Below are 15614 nucleotides of genomic sequence, written 5' to 3'. Positions count from 1 at the left end.
AAGATGCAGGCCTTTAAAACTGCAGTGCTGTGGTCTTCTCTCTCGTTTCAACATACAAACAGAGCATTTGCCAAATCAGAAGAAATAATGAAATATGCTAGACTAGTGGCAGGGCACACCAGGTTTAATGCATGCTGTGGATTATAAATGTCGCCTTTTCCCCCCTCACAGTGGTTTCCAGGATATGTGTGAAGTAGTTGACTGAAAATATAGCTAGATTGCAAATTCCTGACTTTTCTGTCTTTTTAAAATGTTAATTTGTGAAAAGGATAAAAAAGTAGAAGTATTCAGGCAACGCTAAGGCTGAGTAGCAAGAACGAATACAGTAACTGTGACTATGTGATGGTAGAAGTACTAGTTTATCTTTCTTTCAACTACCCCTTGCTGACCACCTTTTTTCCCCTCAACTTTTCTACTAGGCTGAAGTGAATCACCACTCAGTTACCCTTCCGATGTGCAGGAATGCCTGTTTGAGGTGAATGAAAGTTGCAAACAGGAGAACAAAAGCATGTGGTTTACCATGTTCTGGAAACTTCAGGCTAGGTTTCTGCCTGAAATAAAAAGATGTATGTGGGTAGACCATAAAAACTGCTCTAGTTAAAATGTGTGAACAGCTACGTAACGTTAAGGAGAGGACTGAGCTGCTGCATTATCTGTTCCCGTGCTCTCTAAGGTAGTCTGTTTGGGGGTTGGTTTGTCTTCTAAAATCAGAATTTTTCCTGACTCAGGTGACATTCATGTCCTATCTGGATTTCTTTCTTTTCAATTAATTATTTTTGTTTCGACCTCTTCTCTAGTTGCTGTTATTAGTGCCTGACATGTTCAGCAGCTGCAGGGGAAGCAGAGCAGTGACCTGACTGCTCTTAACAGTTGTTGCTCTGGTCATGACTTCATTTTGTGCCTCTTAATAAATTAAAAAAAGGAAGTATAATAAAGCAGCAGTGAAAGTGAAAGCAGCATATTTGGCACCTAAAAATACAGATAGGAGAGCTGATCCTCTCCCTGCAATAGTAAAACCATTGTTTTAGCTACCAGCTATAATTACAGGAGGGAGACAATAATCTGCCCAACAACACGGAATGTTTCATGGAGTTCATGTTCTCCTTGGAGAACTCCTCACTGCTCTGTGGAAAGAAACAACTGCATTTGCAGAGTAACAAGCCTGGAGTGGTTGATGATTGTGAGTTTTTATGACTTCAGGGGTTTGGCATCCTTAAGGACAATGTAGTGCTGGAATAATTTAACAAGTTTGAAACAACCTAACTTTGATACTGCATTAACATGAATCTCCACATAGGCTAAATCACCCTGTGGGAAAATAATTTGTGTTACAGGCAGAGCTAGAGATGTTTTGTATTTGCCAAAGAAGAAATTAAAAGCAACTGTGGTTCAAGGTGTTGTGATCAATAATCAGGCCACATGGCAGGTGTTGCCCACAGAGCTGGACATATTTGATAGGTCTCCAGTGGGAGAGGTCTTAGGTCTGTCTCCTGATTGCTGTGCTTCTAGGAAGAGAGCTGACTCTTCCAGTTGTGTCCACTGATGTTTAAAATTAAAGATTTTTAGGATATTAGTCTTTTGGTAGATGCTGCTGTTTTGCTGTTGTCTTTAGTGATGCTCGACCTTATTGAAAGGTGTAATACAAACTACTTTCTGTGAGGTGGTTAAGTGAAAGCTGGGCATTTCTAGAGAAGTTGGTAGTTTAGGACTGTCTCATGTTAAAGGCTGAGTCTGTAGTAACTGAAGGAGCCAGTTCCATGGCATTCCTGTCAAACTTGCAGGACCTCTCTGTTCCTGTGAATATAGCTACAGTGCATCAGTAGCTGGGCTTTGAAAAGTGCAGTAGGATGTAGTGATGATCTTGTCTATATGAACAGGCAAGGTAGCAGCATACTCTATGCTGCTTCATTCCCTCTAATCTGTGAGGTCGTCCATTTGTGCAACTGCCTTCTATTTCTGGAGGCTTTTTCATACCCTAAGATGTGCATTTGTGAGTCTTACCCATATTTCTTTGTTTCAATTTAATGTAGGAGGACTGCCTTTTGGATTGTGAGCCACTTGGACATGGTGATAGACATCAGCCTAGAGGGTCAGGCCTGGATGGTTGGGATTTAAGGTGAGCAAGTGCTGAAAAGCAGATGCAGATGTGAACCTAGAACTTGTTTTTTTTTTTTTTTTTTTCTTTTTTCCCCCTGGTGCTGTTTGTATCAAAATTTAAAGAAAAAACTGTGTGCCTCCTAGTATATATGTAACATTGATCAAATGTGCAAGTATAATAATTACGATCCCAGAGTAGCCTTTAGTACCTTCAGAAAAGCTGGATAGTGTTTAAATACCTAGGAGGTGCTAATGCTGCTTTAAGAAGAATTATTATTCAATATAGAAGTGCCAATAAGAATTCCCAAAACTTCATGTCAATATTCACTGAGAGGCAGCTGAGATGGATCCCCTGTTCCAGCCTTCCTATGATTCCCTCTTCCGATTATTGTATAGTAAAATAGCTTCAGCCATTCTAGACTACAGACAGTTCCTTCAAATGTAACATTTTAGTTAATTACAGATCTGCAGTCTACCTTTCATGTTGCCCACTCTTCATGTTGCACATTTTGGTGATATATTTGCAGCTGATATTAGTTGAGATTTTACTGGTTTTTTTTCAGTTCTTTGCTATGGGAAAGATTTTCCCTATGCAACTGCAAACCAAGAACAAAAGTGACCTTTTGTGTGTGTAAGTTTGTGTAGCAGGTTCTCTCAGTCCCATAAAGGCAGAGCTCCCGTAACTTCTGTGGTGTGTGAGGTTAATGTTTCTCATGGAGAATTACATAGTTTTTGTAAGTGGAGAGATGAGATTTCTTGGACATGATCAGGAAGATCTCACTGGTTTGTATCAGCAAAATACTATATCGATGATCTCTCTCGTATCTTTCCCAAACCAGAACTGATGTCTAATTCCGGCATTGCTGCCTGGAAAGAGCTGTCAGCCTTCTAGTTCTCTTGCCACATATGTAGCCTTTGTGTTTTCTCAGAGGTATGGTAGGCACTGTTTCAGTTGTTGCTCCAAAATCATGTGAGAAGTGTTTTCCTTGAAACTTGCTGTAGCTTCTAAAGGCTGGGAGAACACTGTGTAAGAGTGGAAGTTTGAATAAAAACTTGTTTTGCAGATGTTAACATCTTATTTTTTTAAATAAAGGAGAGAACTAGGGACAGTGCTTACTCTTGCATCATGTGCTCAAGAGCTTGAAAAGTTGGAAGAGCTTGCAGTAGAAAAGGAAAACCTAATATCATTTCCCAAAGATTTGAGTCATGGAAAAAGTGGATTAAATCTAGATAATTCTGAATTAAAGCATTTGTATCATCTCCTCCAAAAATGTTTTAGTTCACACATATTCACATCAATGTTATTTGTTGTATACTTTCTGCAGTACATAATTTAATGAAGGTGAGCAGAAAGTAACTTGTTCTAGCAAGATTAAAGTATGTACTGAAAATTATGTGAATAGTCCTGTAAATTTAGATTTTTAAGGGTAATACGTACTTAAATAACTTCCCCCAGCAAAGACTCACTAAGTAAGTCAAGCCTCCAGAGAATTCTTGCTAGACTTGCTTCTTAGTATATACCATCATAAAATGGCTGTAACCTTCAGAAGATTATGGCATCAGACCAATGGGTATTCTCTCTGCATTAAAAAAAAAAAAATCAACAACTAAAATCCATTAGGATTCTTTTGGTAGACAATTTAAACAACCAGAGATTGTAAACAATACACAATTTACAGACTGAACATGATTAAGGTAAGACATAGCTTGAGAACATCTGATAACTAAACCACAGTCTATTTGGATATGTAATCTTCAGATAAACATGCTTAAGTTTTTCCACAGCATCTTGCAGAATTAACTGTACCCATAACCAGCTTATAGTATATATTCAGTCAGCCATTACATGGAATCCAGATTATGAGTCCATAAAGATGGAAGAAAATTGGCCATCTCTGGAGGTCCCGACCTAGCTTTTCAGCCAACTCTTGCTGTTTAGTGTAGCTTGCAAAACAGTGAGTTGTTTCATTTCTGCCATCCAGGAGAGAACTGAAACACTGGGGTTGCCCAGTTTTTATAAATCCTGTGTCAGTGCAGAAGTATCCTTCAGGTTAATGTCTAATATTCAAGACTTGTGCTATGTTCTCTCCAACCTAGCTGGAAACTTCATCCTCTCCCTTGTGAAGATAAAGACAGAAGCATATATTTCCTATGTATTTTCCCAGATGTCAGTAAGACTGTTTTCACCCCCCAAGCCCCATGGTTTCAATCCAGCTGCTTTTCTGATTACTTTGTAAGCTGAATTATTAATGCTTGCACCATTTTAATAAATAATGTCATGCAGTACTTCACAATTTCTTGCTGACTCAGAAATTTATTATTTTTTGCTGTTTTAAGAAAAGTTTGCTTGTTTTCCCTTTAGTGCTACAGAGCAGTAATACTAGACTTGTGAAAGCCAGGCTTGAGGAAAATGTCATTCTGTTGAATGTGGTCTGCTCTTATCTGATATATGATACTGCTTTTGTTAAAATGTGTGTGTTTGGTTAAGTACCTGTTGTGCCTAGTGTTCTCTGGCAATATCACTTATCCTCAGTGTGCCTGGGAGTGGACTTGTTGGTGTTGGATTAGCCAAGCATCTTGTGCTTGGAAGTGTACCAGCTCTTCACCTTCTACCTTGTTGGTAAGGGCTGGTGCTTTCCTGCTTTCTCCATAGAGCTCCTCTCAGACTTCGGGACTGCACTACTTGAAGGCATACACAAAACTTTGATTTTTGTTGTAATGGAATTTTTGTTTGCTTGTTTAGAGCATTGGGGATTATTTGTAAAGATGCTGCCTGGTGTAAAAGGGTCTAATATGGAGAGTGCAGAAGCATCTTCCTTAATGCTGTATCTCTCCTCAAGTTAATAATTATTGGTAAAATTGGAAGCTATGCCTGATGTCACTCCCAAAACTTTAACAGGCATCTCTGCACATGGCCTGGGCTGTTGCCAAATGTCCTTAGCTATTTATTATGGTCAACAATACAGCATCCTAAGTATTTGAGAGTTGAAAACTTTGGAGGAAACCCTCAAGCCATTAAGTCTGACATCCCTTCTGACACTGTGTGCTTCTTTCTGTAGTAAGCCTTTCTGAGGAGCAGCCTGTCCACCTGGATAATTTCTTCCTAATTTCAGGAAAGATTCCTGAAATCTTTGTTTTTAGGATCCTAACTACTCATGCCTCTTTCCAAAGCTTTTATTGCAGTGTCCTACTGAACATTCATTGGAATATTTTACTTCCCCCAAACTGTAGTGACTCAAGAGTGTTGGTGTGAAAGCATGCAAAGCAGAAGAAAGTCAAGAAATCTGAGAAGCGGTGACTCAATTGTACTGCTTTTGCTCATTTATTTGGGATTGTGGATTCTAACTTCCCTAGGGGCTCTACCAACCTTGGTGTTCAAGACTGGCAACTGATACCTTTTCTAAAAACAGAGGGAGCAAAGAGAGGGAGCGCTATTTATTTCAACAACCACAAGCAACACTTCCAAAATACACTTGTGGTTGTATCAGAGAGTTATGAATCTTAGGTTATCTAGTGGTGACTAACATGGTGAGACAGTAGCCCAATATGTCCATGCTTTATTTAGAAAAGGTAATTCTTATCAGAGACAAGGAACACCAGTTCATTCACTGCATTTGCTGAGTCCTGAAGTAGAGATATGAAGTCTGTCAGCAGTTCAGGCTGCAAGATACAGAAGCTTGCCTTTCAGGCAAGTCTTTCACACTGCACATTTCTAAGGACTTTGCAGTACAGAAAGAAACAAACTCTTCTCCCCCTCCACCTTCTCTCCTTCCAAATGGTCTTTGTAGGCTGTCCTATGGTTTGATCAAAGTTAACAAAGGGTTGTGATACCTCTTGATCAGCTAGGTTTTTCACTTACATTGTGGTGAAATTTTTAACACTGTGTTATCTCAGTGGAGTGCTGGTTCACAAATAGATTTTAAGTGCTTTAGAAATTCTTCAGGCAGAGCCTAGATTATACCAGTTGTTACATTTAGAAAAACTTATGGGTTCTCTAAAAAAATAACTTTTTCCTCTCTGCAGAGTTTAACCTGTAGTGTTTGAGTGCACGGCTTTAGTAAGAAAGCAATCTTTTGCTGTTCTGCCTATTTAAAAGTGAAATGGAAGAGCAAATCCTTCCTGGCAAGCCATGAGATTCTTAGTTTTGGAGGCTTATACAGTTTGCACTGAAGATAAGCTAGGTTGGAGGGCAAAGGCTTTGGCAGAAAACATCTGGCTCTATTTCCATTGACGGTGCAGCCAGACTCGGAATTTCTGAAGTCTGTGGGACTGTTCCCTGACTTGCCACCTTCTCATCAGTTCAGAGCACAGGGAATTGTTTGGCCCCGTGGCAATAAAACCAACTGTAATATGAACTTGATAGTGAAAGAATGAACTGTTTCTTCTCCCAGAAAGACAAAAATGTTTGTATTGATGGTTTATTTGTTTGGGTTCTTTTTAAGCTAAACAAAAAATCCTCTGTGGGTGATTTTAGGCTCTCACAGAAACTTGAATATGCTAAATGAGTGTGGTTCCCTAGCTGTGAGCCAATAGGGATGGCCAGGCATAGGCAACACTTTCATCCCACGAGAGGGAGGAGGGGTGAATGAGCTGGAAGATATAAGCTGAAACAAAGCCATGCTGTCCTTCTGAGTCATTCGCATACACTGGATGGGTAAGGCTTCCTGCTTGCTGGGACACAGAAGTGGGGTCATGATTCTAACAATGGATGCTGGTAAGCCACTTTTTATTAAATTTGTCTGTCCTTTTTTTTCTGGGAAGTCTCTCCTTCCCCTCCTGAGCTGAAAAGAAAGTATCTGTGAAGTGGGAAGCTGGGTTGTTAAATAAATGCATGCTTAATCCAGACTTCTCAAGCTGTGTACGTTTTAATGTGTTTTATAGTGGTGTTATTTTCTACTGGTGTTATTTCTTGACTGTTAACTCATCGAAGCTCATATCCTCTCTTGCAATGCAAGGCACTGGTATCAGAAGTGTGTCTTTTAATTTGTACTTCTGTCTTCACTGGGTTAGAGCCTGTGACCTGATAAGTGCATGATGCCTCACTCTCTTTGATAAGAGGTGATAGTCTCTGGAAGATATATGCTAGATCTATGCTTGCTTGTAAAGAGCTAGTGGTGATATAATGTATTGACTGTGGTTTCCTCTATTCTGTTTACAGAAATTTTGTACTGGGGAGGAAGTGGGGAAACTGCTGTGTTTCTGGGGTAGTCAGTTCTGCTTTCTGTGTTTAGAGCCAGGGAAGTCTATGTGAAAAGAGCACACACAGGATTTATTTTTCAAATTAGATGTGAAAGTGAAATCTTTAACATAGTTCTGTGAGTGATAGGGAGAGTGAATGTAGAGTGGTTTCTATAAAAGAGATGAGCAATCCCAGTCCAGCTCCTTGAGAGGGGGTGTGTTTCTGTGTCATAACTTGAATCCTTCAAATTCCACAGTAATAAAAGACCTTGGATTTTAAATGGTTATGGATAGGGCATAAAGCACCACTGGTTGTGCTCTGGCAGCATGCTCGCGGCTGCTCTTTCTCTACCAGTTGCAAGCATGCCTGCTGCATTTTTAAGAGCTTTGTTAAACTTTTGTCAGTAGTTGGTTCAGCCACTTTTTTCACCACAATGCAGAAGCATAATGTGACAAGTTACATGAGCTGTATTCAAAGCGATAAACTTATTCGTGCAGATTGTGTTTATCTACTTGTCATATGCTCAGTTTACTCCATGCAAGTGAAAAGCTTACTATTCCCTGGGCATCTGAATTGATTTGGTTGGGCATTTGCTAAGTCCTCAAGGGAAAAATTTCTGTGCCTCCTTCCAGCTATTTGGCTTTTCTGAGAGACTTCCAGAAGGTGGCCCTGCTGGGTTCTTCATGCGTAATGTAGGGGAGATAGCAAGCCATTTAATCTACCCACACTTAATTGAAGTTACTTTGACATCATCTGTGTAGAAAAGATTGAAACTATGGGCTCTTTTTGTGTTCAAGGTATGTTATACGCTTTGCAATTCAGTTAAAACCCAGGCCCTTTAACTGAGATGATAAAATTTTAACACAGGCTCAGAGAGGAGTAAGATGGCACATGGCTGACAATTTTCCATGACATGGAAGATGATGATTTTTGTATTTTGTTCCTTAGATTCCAGAGGAGCCAGATTTCAGGACCTTCTTAAAGCAGTTTGAATATCAGGAATCAGCAATCCCCCTTCTCTCACTGGTTGTGTGAGAAAGACTGATGCCTAGATGGTAGATGTCAATGCCCAGTATTATAGAAGGATTCCCTGGCAATGATCAGGATTTACATGGTTGCTTTGCCTACAAGACACTTCTTCCCCTTTGAAGTAGTGGAGTTCCTGTACTGCTCTGGAGTAACTGAACTCTTTGTGTTGGAAAGACTGGATTGATGTTAATAATATGTGCTTAAAATATATATGTTTTATTTGTGTATAGTTACGTACCTGCATTGTGCAATGTTTCTTTGCACTGTGAGGTGAACCATAAAGATAATGCTGTTCACCTGTGTTTTGCTGTATCCAAACCTGTATCTTTTTCAAGAACAATGTCACTGCACTAGTTTCTCAGGAACTGCTGTACTTCAGTAGTCCTAGTTGTAATTTTCAGTTATGCTGACTTGTATGGTTAGTAAACATACATTTTGGAAGCTCCCAGTCCCTTAAGAATTATTGAATTATAGTTCTCCCCTTCTTTGTGGGACAATGGTTCTAACTATCTGAAAGGAAACATTTTAATGCAAAGATTTATAACAGTGAATTCTAGTATTTCTCAAGTATATTTAAGTTACAGAAAAAAAATCTGCAAGCAATTCAGTGTCTTTATGCCTTAATCTGGAAGATGAATAGTGCTGCATGAAGTTTATCTGCTGAGCTTGCTGTTCTTGGAGCTGTTTGCTTATTTCAAACTGTATGTTTGCATTGCAAGTCAGAGCTGATAATTTGTTTTTATCAAATTCTTAAGTTGTTTTTTTTAGAGAATAAAACATCAGTTACCTAAGATAATTTTAAGAATACTTTTGCATTAGTTACAAACTTTTAGTAGATTTTATTCTGCTGCATTTGTCTTAATTTCTCACAGCAGCAGGATTTAAAAAAAGTTTTGGATGGGGGAGTAATAAGGAGAGCTGCAAGATAGAGTTGACAGTATAATTGGATTTGAAGTAGCTACGGGCTGGGACTGTTGCAACAGCTGATTTGATCCTTCTGAGTTTCAAGAGCTATTTATGGTAGATTAGCTGTATCAAAGCTCTACTGTTCCAACCATAAAAGGTTGGTCCTGTGTGAAGTTGCCACACTGCATTTGGCTTAGTCCTCCGAGGTTGGAAAGCCTATAGCTTTTTATGTGGATAAATCCAGTGATGGACGGAAATACTAAAGGCAGATCAAGGACTAACATTGTTGAGGACTTCAGATGGCAGCGAACTCTTACAAGGAGATTTTCACTAATAAATTTTTTGCTCTAATAACTGGAATCAGCACTCGGATATAGCTCCTGCCTATTTACTGCGTTTGGTGAACGCATGCTTTTAGGAAAGCGCTGTTCTAAATTTATCTGACTTATCTGAATCATCTTGACTGCACATGTACTCGCAAGCCTTGCATGTTGGTATTTGGTAACTTTTGTGAAGTCACTTTTCTGTTTTCTTAGCAAGTGAGAGTAAGGCCCTTTGGAAATGAATTTTAGCTGATGTGAGAAACTTCTGTAAAACAAGAATTATGAAATACCTGGCTAAAGAGAGCTGCAGGCATTATCAGTAACTATTCTGAGAAGACTTTGACCCCTTCTGCTGCATCTGTACCTTCTTTCTTTCCTCTCTTGTGTAAAGGCAGACTAGTGGATATTTTACAGGATTGTGAAGTAAGTAGCACCTTATTCTGAGAGCTTGCACACAGTCACTTGAGCCAGTTGTTTGAGAATATTTGCAGCTTTGTCAGGTTGAAATGTGAATGGGTTTATTCCAGCCTGTGCATGCCAGTCATTCAGCCTTCCTTAAGGCATTTTGTGGTTTTATTCTCGTGGTTTTGCTTAGAGGATGAGCTCATTCTACTAGGAATGGAAAGTCCTGTCGCTGGTTTGTTTGTGTGTGAGGTGTCTCTCTTTTCTTTTTCACTTCTAATACATTAACCATCACTGCAGTACTACAAGCAGCTGTAAGAACATTTCTGTAAGAAAAAAATGTTCTGTGGTACTTTTATCTTGTGTTTAACAAGTTCTGTAACACATGTGAATACTGTTGCATTGGATAACTGTTGTATTTTGAGACTTGGAGTGTTCTGAAGAAAGCTTCCTCCAGCTTTCTATTCACTTATTTTTAAGTGTTGCCAGGACACCACAGGTGAAAGTTACTGGCAGTATTTTACCTTCCTCTCCTTCAACAATATTAGCTGTTAAAGAAGGGGAAGCATAAGGGGCAGATGGGGTTGGAAGAGGAGGTTTCTTCCTTCAAGGATGTTCCAGGTTTTGTATTTTAATCTCCAGAACACAAGATTGGTGTCCTTGGCAAGGAAATAAATTTTCTGACTTTCAGGTTCCCATTCAGGAACTAGCAGTTTAAGGCTAAGTCTCAAAAATACAACAGTTATTTTCTATTTTCTTTGGGTTACAAATACATATTTCTCTGTCAAATGGATCTAGAATTTTTATTCTGAATTGTATAAACCTTTGTTTTAGCCCAGAGATTACCACAAGACAGAATATGTCTAGACAATTACTGTTTAAATGTACTTTATCAGTTTAGGGATAGGAATATTTTATTGGAATATAAAACCTCATATATTTAATCTTTCTCACACAGACTTTGTTAGATATACATTTAAATACTTACATCTCTCTGCACATTTTATAGGAGATTGAATCCTTCTATCTGCAGATGCAACTATGGTTAGGAAGAAACTGCCTAATCAATATATCAGGCTTAAGATAGCCTGTTAGTTTTTGTCTTGGCTTAACAGATGTGTATTTGATACCTGGTTTTAAGAGGTTTTTCTATTGCTTCCACTAAAATTAGTATTTTTAATAGGCATCATTTTTACGTGATCCAATTTTTTCTTTGCTACTTGCACTTTAAAAAGCAAGTTGACACAAATTGCTCCACCGTTTTAGCGTGCCTGTGTTGTGCTCCTGTAAACCTGTTAGAAGATGTCAATGCCTTAAAACACACCACAGAGACATCAGATATGGAAGTTAGTTACCCCAGAGTCTGCACAAGTGGAGGAGGATACTGTTGGAGCTCTTAACTGGAGTTTCAGGCTGAAAAGGTTCTCAGGCTGTAATGCAGGAAACATTTTGATTGATGAGAAGTAACAATAGCAGCTCCTCTTTGTGCAGCAGATGCTCAAACTTGTTGGAACAGGTAAACTTTCTTCCCTGCTATCTCTGGGGGATTAGTTAGTCGATTTAAGCATTAATTCTGCCTCTTCTAATGCTATTTTGTCTTGACTGCATTTCTAAATTAAATTATTGGCAAAAGTTTCCAGTGGGAAGAAGGATTTGAGATTTCTAGGAGCTTTATTCAGAAGTACTGTAGCTTTCTGCTTAGCATTTGTTTGCTTGTTTTTGATAGTTTGTATGGGATAAAGATAGGGGGGTAATGCAGGCAGTTTTAATCTAGCTATGCCTTTATTTTACTTTTTATACAGAGAAGAGGGATCACATTGTATCTGTACACAGAGCTCCCTGAAACTATCTAGTTGAGGAAAAGTGAAATGGTAGTATGCATTTCTTCTTCACAGCAAGTCAAGGTGGACTTGGAGATGATGGAGCTGAGCCATTGGTGACCAAGACATTTCCAGACAGGTTGGGGGAGTTGTTTGCCAGTTTTCTGCATGGGAAGAGTATGTGCCTTATCCTGCATACATTGTAACACATTATGAGCTGAAGTTTCTCACTTGTTTAGATTTATGTTGAACGCTTTATAAAGTCTTAGTACATTTGTGTATGCAAAACATTATTAAGAATGTGTGGAATTTGTGGTTTGTGGGTTTATTTTTTTAAAATGCAACATTGTCATTTTACTTGCTTAGAACATGTTCACAAGATTGGCTCTTGTCTATGGAGCCTTTAATATATTGACCATAGGTGAAAATTGCATAAGCTTAGTTAGTTTAAATTGCCATTTTTTGAGTTTGTTCCCCAATGTGTTGCCTGTGTGCATGGCAATTTTACTACAATTATAAAGAGACAAAAGATCTGGAATAGTTTGCAATGGCTGAGATTATTCCCTTTGCTGAATGAAGCACAGTTGGTGTTTGCAGATGTAACACAGTGTGTTTTCTTGCTGAATGCATGGGCTTTTGTTTCTCCACAGAGAAGCCTCAATTTGGCATAAAGGAGGCGAACAGTGAGTTCTCAGAGGAAGCAGCATGCACAGTAGTCTCACCTTATTAATTCACTGGTGTTGATACTTTCCCAGCTGGGCACTTCAGAGTTAACAGGCACACTGGAAGGTCGTGATTTTTAATGAGCAAAACATGTCCTAGTTGGAATCTGCCTTAAGCAGATAAGAATGCATTGGGTAACTGGTGATAAAAATGCTTCTGATGTCACTTACTCACGTGGTGGTGTGTTGAAGGGAGTCTTTCAGTAGAGAGGGTACAGCAATTTTGTATGAAGTCTTTGCTGATTTATTTGGATTTAGCTGATGGGATGGTCTCTCTTTGTTCTAATGATGCCAGTTTTCAGAGGTTTAAAAAAATTATCTGTAAAGTCAGATTTCAAAGACCCAGAGTAAAATAATTCAGGTTTCCAGGCATGTCTCTGTTCAGGTATGCAAAAAGTCATCATGATGAACTTGGACCTGAAGCATCATGTGTCCTAATAACTAATACCAGATACATTTCTACAACAACTTGAGGCTCCATCAGACTGTTATGCAGGAAGAGTGTCATTTCCCCACAGAACTGAGCTGTTTGATGCTGAAAGCTGCCATGCTGTTACTAGTGGTCTGTTATGAAGGAACTGCATTCAGGTGTTAGTCAAGAGATTGTGTGCCAAAGTACTGTGAGAAGTTAATAATACTTCCACAGAGTTAATGACTGCCAAATGTGCTCCTTGTGGCTTATACCTGTAAAACTCTTGGCAGGCAGCAAAGACCAGCAGGATTTCATTCTTGCTCTGTCATATCAGCTTTAGATTTAGACAAAACTACTGTCTGTTCCCTAAAATTAAAAAAGCTAGCACTGTCTGTTGTTAGCTTGCTGTAGAAGGAGGGAGGAGTGTGGACTAATGTTCTAATGTTTCAAAACAGTTGCACCAAATAATCGAGGGAATATGGAAGTTATATGTGCTTCACATGTGACTCTCTCAGTCTTGCTCTTTCTGACAAGAAGCCCAGTTAAACCTCAGAGACAGCTAGAATAGCTCTTTAACTCTAAGAAAAGAACTGCCCCAACTATTTATATTAGAGTGCAAAACTGGCCTCAAAAACAAGGTAAGATCCTACTGGCAGCAGTATTTCAGGCAGCTGTTGGCACTCCAGTGGTGACTAGGAGCTGGTAATGCTAACCCTGTAGCCACAAATTAGGGCTGGGAGTTGAGACCTGGGTTCACTTGACTTTGGTGTCAGGCATCGTAACTCCTCCTGCCTTTAGTTTCTAAAAATAAACTACTTGCCCGGGTTGTTAACACAGGCCACTGGAGCTGAGCAGCTGAGGCAGTTGTCACTCCAGCATCACTGCATTTCATTTTTTGTTCCTCTTCGTTGTGAAGACAAGTAGCTGTTTTTTGTAGTAAGTAAAGCTAACATTGAGTGATGTATTTCTTACTGTAGTCAAACCATACAGATCATATAACTGTTTTGAAAGAAACAAACTCACAGATTCTGTGTTGTTAATTCTAAGCAACATTATAAACTTGTGAAGTTGAGGGAAACAGCTTACTGCATGCCTTAAAAACCCTAACTAGGGTTACTAAAACTAGTTTAAACAAAAAACATATGCCAACTCCCTGAGTTGCACTTAGTGAAATGTGTGAATCTAACAGTCTTCTACTTAAAATTAGATAGTTCTGCACCTTTCATTTGGAATGTAAGTAGGCTTTTGCCTTAAATTATGAAGGTTTATATACTGTCCGTGATGTGTTGTTTGGACTTAAGTAAAAATAGCTGTATGTAAAGTTAGGACCTAATTTTTAAGTGCAGCTATGAAAGGCTAATGTTTGATATCACCAAAACTTTATAGCTTGATTGAAGCCAGCACAGAAGCAGGTAGTATCTAGTGAAGCATTAAACGGTTAAGTATTTATGATTTAAACCTAGGCCCAGCAATGGGGTAGACTTTTATGAGTGACTTGCAATTGCCTGTGGTGATGTGAAACTGAATGCAGACAATGAAATGTCATGACAACACAGCTGTGTGAAAGTTAATTGTCAGGAAGAAAAAGTGACTCCACACACATTCTTCTCAGGGAACACGTCAGTTAAATCAAGAACTACTTGGCTTAGTCACTATGGCTTGTCTTCCTGGCATCACAAATGGCCTGCTGTGGAAGGCTACTTGCTTCCTGTGCAAGATGTTGGGGAGACAGGGAGGAGAGAAAAGGGGTTGAGAGAGGTCAAGATTTAGGGACCATGCTTTGAGACGGTAACAGAGCTGGTTTCAGGGGAAAATAAGGGAAGCACTTGGAGAAGAGCTCTCTCCTGCTTTGTTTTTACTGTCTTGATTGGATAAGTGGGCTAGTTTAAACAGGATCTTCGAGTCACCTCTGCTGGGAACAGACAAGGTTGATATGCTGGGATAATAGTCTAAGATTTAATCTGAGTATTCCATCATGGAATTACAACGCAGGAGCCGTAAATTACTCATTCTCAGCATGACTTCACTTACATATTATGTATTCTGGCAATGTCTTGTTAACACCTCAAGATATTTTACTCTTTATTCATGTATTTGTTTCAGTAGCTCTGAAACATAACCTGCTGCCTGACTTCAGAGTCTAACAAATGGTCTGAGTTGAAATGAACTCTGGAGTGATTAATACTTCTGAGTTTTTTCTTGAGCCATGTGTCAATTAATTGTGTTGCTTCCACAAACCTGGATTTTTGTGTTGAACAGTATTTCCCTATTAGCAGGGCAGCAAAGCCTAAGCATGGCCCTTGTGTATTTCAAGATTGTTGGGATGAAACTTTAGTGGATGGGGCTGAGGTGTGCTCTTCTGTCTGCAAAGGGATGCTTTACTACAGCTCCTGCTGGAGAGACGTGTGTGAATCTTCTTGACAAAAAGGAATAATTTTGAGAGTTCACTGGGGGTTAAGTGTATTCAGTAGAGTACAGTAAAAAAAAATGTGGTTGGTGGTACTGTTCCCATGGCCATCAAGCTGTACTCCCTGTGGGTAGTCTAGCAAGGCAGACAAGCTCTAAACGTTTGGACATATTTACATAATTCAGGACGCTGACCCTGGCCAACATGGCTCTATAACCTACAATAGTATCAGGTGCCAAAAAACTTCAGGCATTCAGCTTTACCCAGCCTGGTGTGTTTTTTCTTGTAGTTAAAAGTCCCTCCTACAGCCACCCTCC

The 15614-nt window shown here is 39.2% G+C and overlaps 1 protein-coding gene across 24 annotated transcripts in view; it reads left to right on the top strand.

The window, feature by feature from the left end:
* Nucleotides 1–15614, top strand: part of SVIL (supervillin) — a 134108-nt gene that overhangs the window by 28474 nt on the left and 90020 nt on the right. For 17 of the 24 annotated variants that reach the window (XM_051609469.1, XM_051609463.1, XM_051609462.1 and 14 more), the window contains exon 1: nucleotides 6740–6811. In XM_051609469.1, the coding sequence (XP_051465429.1) occupies nucleotides 6748–6811 (64 nt within the window). In that variant the 5' untranslated portion in view covers nucleotides 6740–6747. Of the gene's footprint in view, nucleotides 1–2030; nucleotides 2117–6739; nucleotides 6812–9360; nucleotides 9958–11206; nucleotides 11453–11831; nucleotides 11934–15614 lie in introns of those variants that run through there. The other 7 variants (XM_051609458.1, XM_051609455.1, XM_051609456.1 and 4 more) reach the window with 6 other exon arrangements.

This window comes from Apus apus, chromosome 2 (assembly GCF_020740795.1).
Source record: "Apus apus isolate bApuApu2 chromosome 2, bApuApu2.pri.cur, whole genome shotgun sequence".
NCBI classification, from domain to species: domain Eukaryota; kingdom Metazoa; phylum Chordata; class Aves; order Apodiformes; family Apodidae; genus Apus; species Apus apus.
The sequence above is the reverse complement of the archived record's forward strand: the minus strand, read 5'-3'. Positions and strand labels throughout refer to the sequence as shown.